This window comes from Lagopus muta, chromosome 3, assembly GCF_023343835.1.
Source record: "Lagopus muta isolate bLagMut1 chromosome 3, bLagMut1 primary, whole genome shotgun sequence".
NCBI lineage: Eukaryota > Metazoa > Chordata > Aves > Galliformes > Phasianidae > Lagopus > Lagopus muta.
In genome coordinates, this window is record NC_064435.1 from 39,247,096 (window position 1) to 39,261,575 (window position 14,480).

General features: G+C 37.0%; 1 protein-coding gene across 3 annotated transcripts in view; it reads left to right on the top strand.

The window, feature by feature from the left end:
* Nucleotides 1-14,480, top strand: part of RB1CC1 (RB1 inducible coiled-coil 1) — a 71,527-nt gene that overhangs the window by 36,885 nt on the left and 20,162 nt on the right. For all 3 annotated transcript variants that reach the window (XM_048939113.1, XM_048939114.1, XM_048939115.1), the window contains 6 exons: nucleotides 1,902-2,088; nucleotides 2,169-2,250; nucleotides 2,939-3,000; nucleotides 3,842-3,945; nucleotides 5,983-6,109; nucleotides 12,284-14,199. In XM_048939113.1, the coding sequence (XP_048795070.1) occupies nucleotides 1,902-2,088; nucleotides 2,169-2,250; nucleotides 2,939-3,000; nucleotides 3,842-3,945; nucleotides 5,983-6,109; nucleotides 12,284-14,199 (2,478 nt within the window). The remainder of the gene's footprint in view (nucleotides 1-1,901; nucleotides 2,089-2,168; nucleotides 2,251-2,938; nucleotides 3,001-3,841; nucleotides 3,946-5,982; nucleotides 6,110-12,283; nucleotides 14,200-14,480) is intronic.

The following is a 14,480-nucleotide window of genomic DNA, read 5'->3' on the forward strand; positions in this document are numbered from 1 at the left end:
AGGGCCTGAGGGTATGGCATGGAGCTGTGTCAGGGGAGGGGCAACAGGGGGTTAGGAACAGAGTTTCCTATGGAGGGCTGTGGACACAGAACAGGTTCCCTGGGGATGTCGATCACAGCCCCAGGCTGCCTGAATTCAAGGAGAGTTTGGTCAGTGCTCTCACATGTATGGTTTGGGTGTTCCTGCATGGAGAGACAGGATTTGGACTCTATAGCAGTATTCACAGAACCATAGACTTGCACACTGGATTAGATATCTATCAAGGAGAATTTTTTCTTCATGGCAAGATTACAGTTTGTATAGAAGAGGTAGTTTCAAGATACAGGAAAAAATAAATTAGCAGTGCACTAGTGACAAAGATCTTTACTATGAGAGTGGTGAGGTGCTGGAACAGGCTGCCCAGAGAGGTTGTGGATGCCCCATCCCTAGATGTGTTTAAGGCCAGATTGGATGGGGCCTTGGGCATCCTGGTCTAGTATTAAATGGGAGGTTGGTGGCCCTGCATGTGGCAGGGGGTTTGGAGATTCATGATCCTTGAGGTCTCTTCCAACCCTGGCCATTCTGCGATCCTATTATGTCTTTATTACTAAGAATTACTTATTGGTGGATCAGAATAGGAGTTCGTCTATACAGCAGCCTTTAACTTACTGAAAAGATGGCTTTTTTCTTTTGGCACCATTTTCACAAGTAATGGGAGTTAGTACCTAGAAGATAGCTTGCTGTAAATATCATTTTAATTTCCTGTATGTTAAAGTATTTATGTAGCTATGCACCAAACTAGTGAGTTATTAGAGGAAAAGGCTGGCATCCTCTTGGGAGGAAAAAGCTAATGTGGCAAGGAGAGTGAATGCAAGAAAAATGGATTTCATTGAATACTGAAGATTTTCAAAAAGAAAAGTAAAGTATTGTATTCTGGGTCAAACCAAATATTCTTCTAGCTTGTCTGTCTTCAGTAGCAGTATGTAGCAGATGACCATAATGGGAATCTAGTGAAAAGGAATCTTTTTGTCCAGGAGTATTTACTTACAGAAATAGTTCACTTGTATTTAATTGCTGGTGGAGATTTCTTCCATTAATTCTTTTTTGAATTCACAAGCTCCTGGCTTTTTCAAGGAGCATTATAACAGTGGTATAGAGAAAATACTTCATTTTTGTGCTTCCACTGGATGCTTGTTGGATTCGTGCAATGCATTCTCCTTCTTTCTTGCTACTCATTGCTGTGAGAAAGTTAACAGTTAAAAGTGATTTCTTTGGTGTAAAAAAAAAATCACTATAATGTTTCTCTTCGGTCTCTCAATTTTAGCACTGTTTCAGTAGTTAAACTATGATTTAATTATTTTGCTGACTGATTGAAAATTGTGTTGGCCATGGAATAAATGTTCAGATTTTCAATATAGGAATTTGTATGTTAAGAGTGGCTTTAGATGTTAGAGTTATTTGTAATGAATGAGTAGATGGCAGTCTATCTTATCTGTTAGATAGTTGTCCACACATTCAATATTTCTTACTAATGCTTTTCTGTAAATATTTTTAAGACTTATAAACAGACTAGTCTCTTCTAGGCATAGCAGCTTCTTTTTAAGTTCTTCTGGATAAAACTTCATTATCATTTATTATGAAGTTACATATGCTCAGACTTACTTATTAAAAACAGTACCTTAACTCAAATGCTACTAAGTGTTAATTATGGAGCACTTTCAAAACTTCCTTATTTGAGAAATTAATGGAGAAGACAATTAGTGAATTCTAAATTATTTGGTACTTCCAGATAGAATGCTGTTGTCCCACGTAAAATGATGTAATTGTTCACTTGATCCAAAGATGCTGCTAATTTCAGTGAAATTAAAATGCATAAGAGATGACTAAGTTGTTATCTTCTAATGTATAACCTACTTTTGTAGGTGGTGTTGTTTTGTAATGCTTCATGCTGACCAAGATGGAGAGAAACTGCAAGCATTGCTTCGTCTTGTGACAGAACTCTTAGAGAGGGTCAAGGTTGTAGAGGCTCTCAGTACTGTTCCTCAGATGTACTGTTTAGCTGTCGTTGAGGTTGTGAGGAGAAAAATGTTCATAAAACACTACAGGGAGGTAAGTAAACAAGATGTCAGGTTCAAACCTTTGTGTCACTGCATGAATTAACAACTAACTATGTATTTCCCATTTCACAGTGGGCAGGTGCTTTAATAAATGATGGGAAACACCTATATGAAGCTGAAAGGGCAAAAAGAGAATCTTTTGGTAAACTGTTCAGTAAGTACTTCCTGTTCTGTGGTCCGTGGCTTAGTATGACATTTCTCTTCAGAAGTAGATAAAATACTTCCATTATGTTTTAGTTTAAATATGCGTATGATTATGTTTTTCCATATAGTTTTATCAAAAATACTGTGAATGTTCTCATTAGTTTAATGCTCCTGAAAGAATAAATGTTATTACACTTGAATGCAGTTTCTGCTTGAACGTGTTCTGCAAGCTTTACGATTCCTTTAAAGGAATCCTTTTGAAATCATTACTGAGTATTTGAGCATTGGTGCAGCATCCTCTGTAATTCATTTAAAAAATGAATAAAAAGCTGAAGTTGCACGTCTAGAACACTTGACCAGAGGTTTTTTTCTTCAAATAGGAGAATTGAGTAAAAGGTTATCAAATGTTTGGAAAGGAAGTTAGCAAGATTTCAAAGAAGCAACTTCGAAGAATTAGCTGAGGCTTTTGAAAAGGTGAACAGTAAGCAAATAGAATTCATCACACCATTCAAGCCTCTGCTTTTATGGTGGATTTTACTTGAGGTTCTGTCACCACTTTTTGTTAAGAAAAAGTATGTTTGGAATAACTTCAAATTTAGTTCAACTGTTGAACTACAATAGCTCAATTGTTTTTTGTTGAGGCATTGTTTGTATGTTGCATTTATTCCTTTTAAAATAACCATTTTTTCTTTGCCCAGGGAAGTCTTTTCTAAGGAATCGCTTGTTCAGAGGACTTGATTCCTGGCCTCCATCCTTTTGTGTATGTACTTAGTATCTTTTTGTTGTTTCTTTCATTTTTGTGAACGGCACTTAGTAATTTAAATGAGGCGTAATTCATGATGTATACCTGTCACATTGCCCTGACAGATGAGATAGCTAGACAGTGTACTTTTTGCTATTAAAAGGGACCTATATTAACACTGTTTACCAACTTGTATTGTGGTGGGAAAGTGTGTATCAGTTTGTTCTTTCTTAAAGGAGTCATCTGTAGAACTGATTTAAAAAATTGTTTTTTATTGATGCTCGGAAAACAAAGGCCAGGAGGACTAATTGTTTATTTAATCCAATATTCTGAATAATATAGACCTAAAATTAATCATTTGGTAAAAACAAGTGTTTTCCTTTTTTCCTGTGATTACTGGAGGAGTGGAACAGAATTTTTGTTTGTAATTGAGCATTGCCTGTTTAATTTCTCACAGATTAGTTAATTAAAGTAAAATATTTTGATTCTAATATTGCTGACTTTTTTTTTTAGTATTGTAAATACTGGACTGTATTTGTGTATTAAGTTAGTCTTAAGTTTCAGAGTCATCTCTTATCCCTTAACATTAGTGGTCTGTTTAATAACTTTAGTAAGCTTAATAACAGGGAGAAAATGCTGCTGCTAGAGGCGCTGTGGATAACAATAAATTTGAGTTTATATATTTATTCTTTAGGGTTGTGAGGGTATGTCCAGATGTGCTTGTTTAAAGGGAGAATTAAGTCTTTGATGAGATAAATCATAGTTTAATTTATCTGTTATGAATTAGACTCCTTTTGAATCCTTTAGTTATCTTGTTATCATCATCAACAATGTATGAATTAATTTCTTCTTGATACAGACAAGAAAACCTCGCAGATTTGACAGTGAGCTTCCAGATATCTCGTTAAGTGACTTGCAATTTTTGCAGTCTTTTTGTCCTTCAGAAGTTCAGCCGTTACTCAGGTAAATCACCTTTTTAACCTCTCTGTGATATGGAAGTGTCTTCCCTTTCTGTCCTGCTCACTCCTCATTCAGACCCCCTCTCCCTCTCTGATATCTTTTATGTAAGGAACAGACAGTGATATTTTGTAAACTGGTGTCGTTCTTAAGTGATGCTTTTAGCTGACATACGACAGGTATGTTCTTTGTATGCTTCGTGTACTCAAGTTAAAATGACCTGAGCACCTATGTCCTATGTATTCTCTACTAAGGTGTAATTAATGTTGGGCACTGCTATGATGGATAATAAGCTTTCAAATTCATGTATTTTAAACCTGTAGAAATAAGATAGAGTAATGTTAAGCAAGTTAGCAAGCAAGAAATAGGCAAGAACAAGTATGGTGTGTAAGATCCTATGTCAGAAGAGATCTTTCTCTGTATCACCACAATGAGATGCTATATGTGTGGACTACTGTTCTGTTAGAACAGAGCTGTAGTTCCATTTTCCAGCTTTAAGGCCAAAATCCCACAGAAAATAATAAGTCCCGTGGAGATGCTCTGTTGTCATTTATTAGGTTTGCCAACAGTATCAGCCTGAAACCTGTTACTGGCGTGCAGCGTTGAAATTCACTGCATTTTTCATCTTTACGTTGTATTGGTATTATTTTTGATTCTGGAGTCCTGCTGATCCTCCTGGTGCTATGTCTGCTGGTATTAACAACAGGTGTAGTGAGCTTAGCCTACTTGACAGTGAATTTGTTGTCAATCATGATTTTGCTGATAAACCCTTTTAATTTCTCTTGTTACAGTGTTAGACTTGCTTCTCAGGGATTCTAAAGATAAAATGTAAACTATAGTTTTATATATTGCTGATATTGACATCATGATTTTGGGGGTTGTGAGAATTTTATGACTGTCCTAGGAAGCTCTCTGAGTCCAGTAAGAATTTTGTTGTGCTATTAGAGAATATTCAGTAACAAAGCTGTTCATGACTGATGTAGTGACACAGCTTTCCACTTGATGGCAATAGAGGTGGGATTATGTTGTGTTCACCTTGGCTTCTGGGTTCAGACTTGCATTTGGTGGTAATGTTGATGGAGGTGGAGGACTTATAACTTGAACAGGCCTAGCTTTCGCATATCTTTATACACATTGAGTTTCAGAACAAACTTTATAGCAGTTGTCTCTTCAGTGCTTTAATTGAACATCCCAAAGAAAACAATTGGCAAGCAAGCAAGCTGAGGATGAGCAGTGGGATTCTTCTCTATCACTGCTGATTCCCGGAGCTTCAGGATTAAAATTACGCCTCCATTTTCATACAGTGCTTCAGTGAAAAGTTTCTGAGGTTCTAAGTTTAACTAGTTGCTGAAATATTAATTCCATAAGAATAATACTAATACCACATGCCATATATTTCGACTAAAGAATGCAAAATACATTGAAACATCTGCTTTTGTCGTATTGTTAGTCTAAATGAACTCCTGTTTCGTTAATTCAGTGGAGCAATTCCAGACAAATTAAATATTCTAGAAGTACAGTCTCTCAAGAAAAATGAAATGTTACTTTTTCAAAGGTTTAGGAAACCTGTAACTTTTCAACACTTGCAATGTGATCACAACGTGTTGTTCAGTCTTTTCAGTGATAGGTAACCTAAATTAAATAGAATAATATAGAATTAATTGCTGCTTCAAAGTTGGAGCTGGATTGGAGAGAATCCAACTGAAGAGAATAATTGAGCCATTTGCAATTATAGGTGCTTCAGTTACAGATTTGATCACCATTAGTTCTCTTCTGGTATGTCTTGAAAGGAAAGACTTTGATGCAGTACTTCCCCATTATTTTTATCATTATGTGGTCCTTAAGAGCTCTGAAGTTCTTAATTTAAAGCACAAATAAAAGGTACTTGTGTGGATTTTCTATGCTAAATACTTGAAATGAAAAAAATATAAACTTCATTTAGAGGGAAGCTTTGTCTCGCTGGAATGTCTACATTAAAAAAATCAATCATTTGAATATTAGATGTAACAATGTGCCAAAAACATATCCTGTGTTGTTTTTAAGGGTTCCAATACTTTGTGACTTTGAACCTCTTCACCAGCATGTACGTGCTTTACATAACCTGGTAAAAGCAGCGCAGAGTTTGGATGAAATGTCACAAACCATTACTGACCTGCTGAATGAACAAAAGGTATGCTTTTTATTATTTTTCTTAACCAAAAAAATAGAATATTCTATTCAAAAAGAGCTGTGTATTTTCATAATGTTGTTTTATCTGCTTCAGGAAGGTACTTTGTTTTTCCAGATGTGAAGATTAGTTGATCACACAACTTTACAGTAGTAATTTACTTCATAATAAGTAAAGTAAGTCTATTTAGAAAATAGTCTAAAGGTATGAAATGCCTTCAACACATCAGATGCTTGTATTCCACAAAATTTGTAAAATTAATAGAATAAATTATAGTCCAGTGGAATTATTCTGATCATATTTTTCTGCTATTTTTATGATCCTCTTTGAATGTATGTATTTTGTCTCGTTTGTATTTTTCAAACATAAATATAAAAATATTCCGTTTTGGGCACTTCAGTACAGAAGGGACACTGAGGTGCTGGACAGGTAAAAAGAAGGGCAACAATGCTTGTGAAGGGCTTGGAGAGTATGTCCTATGAGGGAGAAACTGAAGGAACTGGGGATGTTCAGTCTGGGGAGAAGGAAGCTGAGGGGAGACCTTATTGCTCTCTTCCAATATCTGAAAAGTGCTTACAGTGAGATTGGGGTTGGTCGCTTCTCACTGGTGACAGGTGACAGGATGAGGGGAAATGGCCTTAAGTTGCACCAGGGTATGTTTGGGTTGGATATCAGGAAAAACTTGTTTCCAGAAAAGGTTGTTAAGCACTGGAATAGGCTCCCCAGGGAGGTGGTTGAGTCGCCATCCCTGGATGGGTTTGGATGTGGTGCTCAGGGACATGATTCAGAGGAGGGCTGTTAAGGTAGTATGGTTAGGTTGTGGTTGGACTTGATGGTCTTTGAGGTCTTTTCCAACCTGAGTGATTCTGTGATTCTATAAGCTTGTTACTTCTTTGGTAGTTTTCAATGTTTAAGTCTTTCTGCCCCAGAAAGATAAGGGAGAATTCAGGGACCCCATGACTGGTTGTAGCCATTAATCTGAAAACTGCTGGTTGCAGTCCTGCTTTCTGGGGAAGTGTTACATGCAGTCCTCTGAGTTTACAGGGAACAGATAGCTTAAAAACAAAACAAAAACAAAACAAACAACAACAAAAAAAAACCCTACCTTTTCCTCCTCTTCCTCCACCTATCAAGCAGATTCTTCCCCTAGAAAGAGTAGCCTGTCAGTCACTTTAGGTTGCTTCTACACATTCTGCCTCTAACATTCATTGTACACCAAATAGGATCCTTTTAGCTTCTGATTGTAACCTATTCTGGGGACTTAAGCAGTGTTTAACATTTTATGTAAAGTTTAGTGCTTCAGATTGACCTTCTCCTGCAGTTGAATATTTTGCAGGATTCCATGTTATAACCTAGAATAGAAGTGTTCAGATGGATTTTGATGCTGTCTAGTACTAACCTTGTGCAATTCGCTTCACAACGCCATGGTCCTAGTTAAGTTTATTGTATATACATTGAAGGGGCTGTTACTGTTATTATTTTTATTTTGTACTCAAAGTCATGTGCATGTGAAATTTTGAATGAGATAATTCCTGCTTAAAGCAGATGTGTGAAGTCCTCTGTCTTTTTACCCCTCTAAAACTTGAACATGAGATTTACTGTAAGTCTTTGATTCATTCTTTGGGTAAGGAACTGGCTAGAGGGCCATGCCCGATGGGTAGTGGTTAATGGAGTTAAGTGCAGCCGGTGACCTTATTCAAGTGGTGTCCCCCAGGGGTTGGTATTGGGGCCCATCTTGTTTAATATCTTTACTGATGACCCAGATGAGGGGATTGAGTGAGTAACGCTCAGTAAGTTTGCAGATGGCACCAAGTTGGGAGGTGGTGCTGATCTGCCTGAGGGTAGGGGGACCCTTCTGAGGGATCTAAATAAGCTGGATCACTGGGCTGAGATGAATGGGGTGAGCTTCAACAAGGCCAAGTGCTCTTTGACCACAACAACCCCAGGCAGTGTTACAGGCTTGGGGATGAGTGGTTGGATGACTGTGAAGAGGAAAGGGATCTGGGGGTGTTGGTTGATGTTCGGCTGAACATGAGCCGACAGCGTGCCCAGGTGGCCAAGAGGACCAACAGCATTCTGGCCTGCATTAGAAATTTTTTCTAATTAGAAATAATTAGAAATCAGAAATTAGTGTGGCAATCAGGAGCAGGGAGGTGATCATCCCCCTTATTCAGTGCTGGTGAGGCTGCACCTTGAGTATTGTGTTCAGTTTTGTGCACCTTGCTACAGGAAAGACATTGAGGCCCTGGAACATGTCCAGAGAAGGGCAGCGAAACTGGTGAGGGGTCTGGAGCACAAGTCCTGTGAGGAGCAGCTGAGGGAGCTGGGATTGTTCAGTCTGGAGAAGAGGAGGCTCAGGGGAGACCTCATTGCACTGTACAACTTCCTGAAGGGAGGTTGTGATAAGGAGTGGTTTGGCCTCTTTGCCATGGAACAAACAGGACCCGAGGAAATGGCCACAAGTTGTACCAGAGGAGGTTTAGGTTAGATAGGTTACATAAGGAAGAGCTTTTTCTCTCAGAGGGTGGTCAGGCACTGGAATGGCTGCTCAGGGAGCTGTTGGAGTCACCGTCCCTGGCAATGTTCAAGACGCGTCTGGATGAGGAGCTGCGAGAGATGGTTTAGTGCTTGTGGTAGCAATGGTAATGGGAGCACAGTTGGACTAGATGATCTTGCAGGTCCTTTCCAACCTTATAATTCTATGTAGAATATGAGATCTGGGCTTCTTTTTGATCTGAAGTGTAAGAAAGTGTGTCACTTCTTTCTTAATGAAAATTGATTTCTTTATGAGCAACTGTTATGAATAAGTATTTTAGGGCCTTTTCACTGTATTAGACAATGAAATGGCTAAGAATGGTGGCAGCTGTGAGTTTTCTGAACATATTCATTCAGCAGATCACACTATGATATGTAAATGTCCACTTCCAGCTGAAAGCATCCTGAAATTTCTTAGTGACACATTTTCTAGGGAATTTATTATTCACAAAAGCTTACAGTGTAAGGAAAACGTGAGATCAGTCAAAACAGTAGCTTTAATTCAAAATACATAACATTGGAACAAGAAAAAGAAAAGTTGCCTTACTTATTCCACCTTAATCATTTTTAGTATTCCGAAAATCCATCTAGAAATTGATTCAGACTTGTTTATCTGAGACATTTTTATTAGCTTATGGCTTCACAAAAAAGATGCTTGCTAAGTCAGGAGAATCTGTTCTTTCCACACTTTTCTTTTGCTGTGCTTTGACCATTTTGGATTCTTGGCTGACTCAGAAATGTCAAATGCCCAGACAGATTTGGGTAATTGTCTCTATCCATAGAGTAAATTACATTGCACAATCAGAGCTGGAACACTCATGATGTCATCTTGAAAGCGCCTATTTCTGTCTGTGATTTTGATGATTCATTTGAACACTTTTTTGTACTGAAGCAAATAGGCCTATTGAAATGATTTTCTTTGTGTTGTTGTTATCACCTAATGAAAGACATTAGGTCTCTTCTCTGTGTTGCTTTGGTTTGCAAACAGTCTAGAAGTGTCTTTTTTTTTTTTTTTTTAGTTTTATGTATGTATATACATACTATTTTTGCATATCTTTGTGCTTTTGCTTAGAATTACTGAAAGAGTATGAAGTATCCTTTTCTTATTCTTAATGTTGCTGGGAATTTGCACTACATAACTAGCAAGATGAATCAATATTTAATAATAGTCCTGAAAATGACTTCATCTTCACGCTCCTGCAAGTTGTTTGTGAACTGTAAGATCTTCCCAGCTTGCTGATGACTCAGTGGGCACTGAATTTTGCCTGTGTAGCCCACAGTATTTGCCCAGGGAGGCCCATCAGACCACTGGGGATAGGAACTAGTTGATTTTTAAGGTGACTTCCAACCTAAGTCATTTTGTGGTTCTATAACCTCAGCTTCCTATTAAAAACAAGTGGCAGTAGAAGCTTGGTTCATCAAGTTGGACTACAAAAGTTTTTCTCATGCATGTTGTTAATGCAGCAGTTGAGTTGTCTGATTCGGAGTTTAGCTCTTCTTGCTGATGCAGGAGGATGGTCTTCATGCATTTGCCTTAGGCAGGAGAGGAAAGCTGTGAGTGCAGCCAGGTGAACAAAGAACAAGTCAGAGAGGGATTCCAATACCGTTTTGGAGATGTTAGTGTGTTTTGTGTCTCCTTAAATCTTATTATGACAGCTTTTAAGTTCATGGAATGCTAATGATGAAATGTGTCATTGTCTGGTGAGTTTCTTCTAATATTACATCATAGTAAACAGAAATGAACAACATTGGTCTTTAATCTGTTAATTTTGAAATGTGCTTTTAGTGCTTTCTGCTTATTCTGTTTAATGGCCTCACACCAAAGAGATTGCTGTGCCCTTTCATTTTTCTGATAGAGTTTAATCGGATCAGCGATTAGTCTAAAGATATCTAAGAGAAAGTTAAGGTGCCTGTAGGACTGAGATAAGATGATTAAGGTGTCATCTTCATAGGTACCAGGTAATTAACACTTTCAATCCTGTGGTATTAAAATTTGCTCTTGTAAGAGGAGCTGGCTTTTCAAATGAGATTATGAATCTACAGCTTGTTCTAGTTGAGTTCAAAATTCAGCACTGTTTGTAATCCTTAAAAGAATTGCCCAATTCCTTGTCCATGAGTTTATCTAGTAACATAACCAAGGCAATATATGTAACCCAGTAACACTGCAGAACTTAAATTAGCTCTACTATATGCTTCCTATTTTTCTTTTCTTCCTCTGAACTCCTGTTCCTTCATTATCATGGGAATAACAGCATATGACATATACGTTGATTGCTGCCTATAGGCTGTAAATGGCAGACATTAGGTTTTCAGGGGAATAGGCAACAATCAACTGTCTTCGATCTAGTATCAATTCCTCGAAATGTGAGGCTTTATTCTTCATGAGGCTATAATCTAGTAATGCAACTACAGACCCAGCTCACAACAGCCATTGCAGAGCGTGGAATTTTTTCAACCACAATTTTTAAACAAGCTCCCTACAGACTATTGCTCCACACAGTGAAGAGTTGTGTTTTTTACTCTTTGTGCTATTATAGTTATTCTCTACCTTCTTGGTACTCCTGCAGGACCACACTGGAATTGATACCATCTTTGCTTTGCGTGTAGAACCTTAGAATATTCACTCCCTGAAGTGTTTTTTGTTTATGACGTCTCTGATGCTAGCTTTTATTACAATTGAAGCTCTGGTTTATCAATGTTAAATGCTTGTTGCTTAAAGCGTATGATTTGAGTCCATTTGTCGCCATATACCGTATCTTTCAACATGTTCCTCTCTAAATTTCTGTAGTTAAAAAGCAAGTTGATCCCAAGGCAGGTGTTGAAATATGGACTATTAATACCTTTACCAAAAGGAATGTTGCTCTTTAAGTTGTCTCTTATGATGTGTATTCATTTGTGATGACTAAAGACAGCATGAGAGTCAGCACATGTTCTTTGGAAAAGAGACACGAGCAAGATTACAGATAGTTATTCCGTATAAACCGTAGTCATTCATTTGAAGACTGAATGATCAGGAGCTCCAGAATCAGGCCTGGGTTTTATTCCAGTGTCCCTAGGCAAAATGACAGAAATTAGTAGTGTTGGAAGCAACATGGGAAAAATAAATCTACTCAAAGTGTGATATCCTTAGATCTGAACAAGGCAACAATTTTGTTATACTAAAATTTGTGGTAAACCTTCTTAATTTAATATTCGTTATCAATGACTGAATTACCCTGGTTTATAAAGCTGTACAAGCAAAAAAAAGTAATTTAACTAAACAAAATTATTAGGAAAAACCAATTTTGTTTGTCAGGAAACAAAGAATGTCTGTTTATGATTACTTCAGTTTTTTTGTTATCATCCAAACTTACATTTGACTCCTTTCAAATACAATTGTATGGGATTATTGTAGAATTTCTATATAAATGGTCTCTTGGTAATTAGGTATGTGTGCAATTTTCCAATAATTTTCAGAAAAGTACCATTTGCAATTTCTGCTATTTTTAGTTGAATTTTTAAGTTATTTATTTTTCATCCTTACAGATAAGACTGACTTGTTCATTTTAGTTTTGCCTGATAATTTTTAATCAGTTTCAAACATTTGCCAGGACTTTTACCTATCACCTTAAATATTTGTTCTGCATTTTTTTTAACTTGCAGGCTTCCAATAGTCAAACATCACCACAGTCTGCTACTACACCAAGGATGGAAAGTACAACAGGAACCACAATTGCTACCTCTTCCAGAACTCCTCCATCGCTCAGTCTTCAGGGTCCCCTGTGTCCTCCTGTGTGTCCCCCTGCTCCACTAGAGGAATTGTCACCAGACAGCATTGATGCTCATACATTTGATTTTGAAACTATTGCCCACCCGAACCTGGAGCAAGCTCTCAAGCAAGGATCATTGGACTTGGATTCATTAGCAGAAAGTCCAGAATCTGACTTTATGTCAGCAGTAAATGAATTTGTCATAGAAGAAAATCCAGTCTCTCCTAACGCTATAAGTGATCCACAGAGTCCTGAAATGATGGTGGAATCTCTTTATTCTTCAGTTATCAATGCAATAGATAGTAGACGTATGCAAGACACGGGTTCTTGCGTAAAGGACATTTCAGTAGAAAATGCTTCTCGTAGTGTTTGCATGGAGAAGTGTAAGGTAATTGCTCAAGATTCAAAAGTACGTCTAAGAGGTATAAAAGAAGATCTTTGCCACTTTAGAACACTTGTACAAAAAGAACAGTGTGACTTTTCTAATTCTTTAAAATGCACTTCATTAGAAATAGTAAATACTATTGAAAAGGTAAAACTTTCACTTGAAAAAACACTAAAAGATAAACATCAAAAAGAACTGCAGTCTCTGAAAAGTGAATATGAAACCAAAATTAATAAATTACTGGAGGATGATGAGGAAAGCAAAAAAAAGATTGTAAAGTTAAAAGGTGACTTGTTAGGCCTTGAAGAAGTACTTCAGAATAAGAACAATGAATTTGCGATGGTGAAAAATGAAAAGGAAGCTGTAGTTTCCCTTCAGAATGAAAAAGATCAGAAGCTACATGAATTGGAATGCCAAATGGAGACACAGAATTCTGAAATTAAGAAACTGAGACAGTCACGTGAGATAGTACTCGAAGACTTGAAAAAACTTCATGTTGAAAATGATGAAAAACTGCAGCTCCTGAGGGCAGAACTCCAGAGTTTAGAACAAAGCCGTTTAAAAGAACTGGAAAACAACCTTCAGGCCAGGCATTTACAGGAATTTGAGAAGGTGCTTGCTGAGCACAAGGACAGTTTAGATCAATTAAAAAAAGAGAACCAGCATAGACTTGAACAAATGCAGGAATCTCATGCAGCAATTGTGCAAGAGAAACAACAGCAGGTAGAAGAGTTAAAACTTAAAGTTTCAGATCTGTCTGATTTGAGGTGTAAATTAGAAGTTGAACTTGCCCTGAAAGAAGCAGAAACTGATGAAATGAAGCTTCTCTTGGAAGAAAGCAGAAACCAGCAACAAGAGACCTTAAAATCTCAGATTGATAAGGAAACTGAAAGCTTAAAAAAAGAGATAGAGAAATTAAACAGTAAGATACAAGTTAGCAGTGATGAATATCAAGTGGGATTATCAGAACTAAGAACTTTAATGACAATTGAGAAAGATCAATGCATTTCCGAGCTGGTAGACAGATATGAAGAAGAATCAAATTTGCTTAGAACTGAACTAAACAAAGTAACAGTTTTGCATCAAAAAACTTCTGAAGCAGAAAAAAGACTTTCAGATCAAATAACAGAACTGCAGTGTAAGTTAGAGTTGGAAAAAAATGCCCTAGAAAAGGAAAAAACAGAAAAAATGGCACTTTGTGAGCAGCAGGAAAAATATGAAGCTATCATCCATAGGCTTAAGGAAGAGAAAGATCTGTTAGTATCTAACCAAGAGCAAGACAAGCAGTTGCTGATTCAGAAACTCAATTCTGAAAAAGAAGATGCCGTACAAACTGCTTGTAAAGAATTTGAATTACAAAAGGAAGCTGTTGAAAAAGGGCTTTTGGAAAAAATACAACAACTTGAGATGCAAGTAAATCAGAGGTACTGTAAGGATTAAGTTGCTGTGCTATCTTTGTATTCTAAAGTAATTACTGCATATTGCAGCATGAATACATCGAATTAAGTAAAACTTCTATATATTTGTAATAGTATTTATGTTTTTTTATTTAAGTTACTTTCATTTTGTAGGTAGTGACATTCCTATGTGCAGTTAGTCACAAAGTTTGCCAGATGTCTTTTACGTATTATTTTCAGACAAGAAGTAAGGTTTTCAGTTTTGTAATGCTATGCTAAGGAATATTATTACAATTGCCTGAAATTCA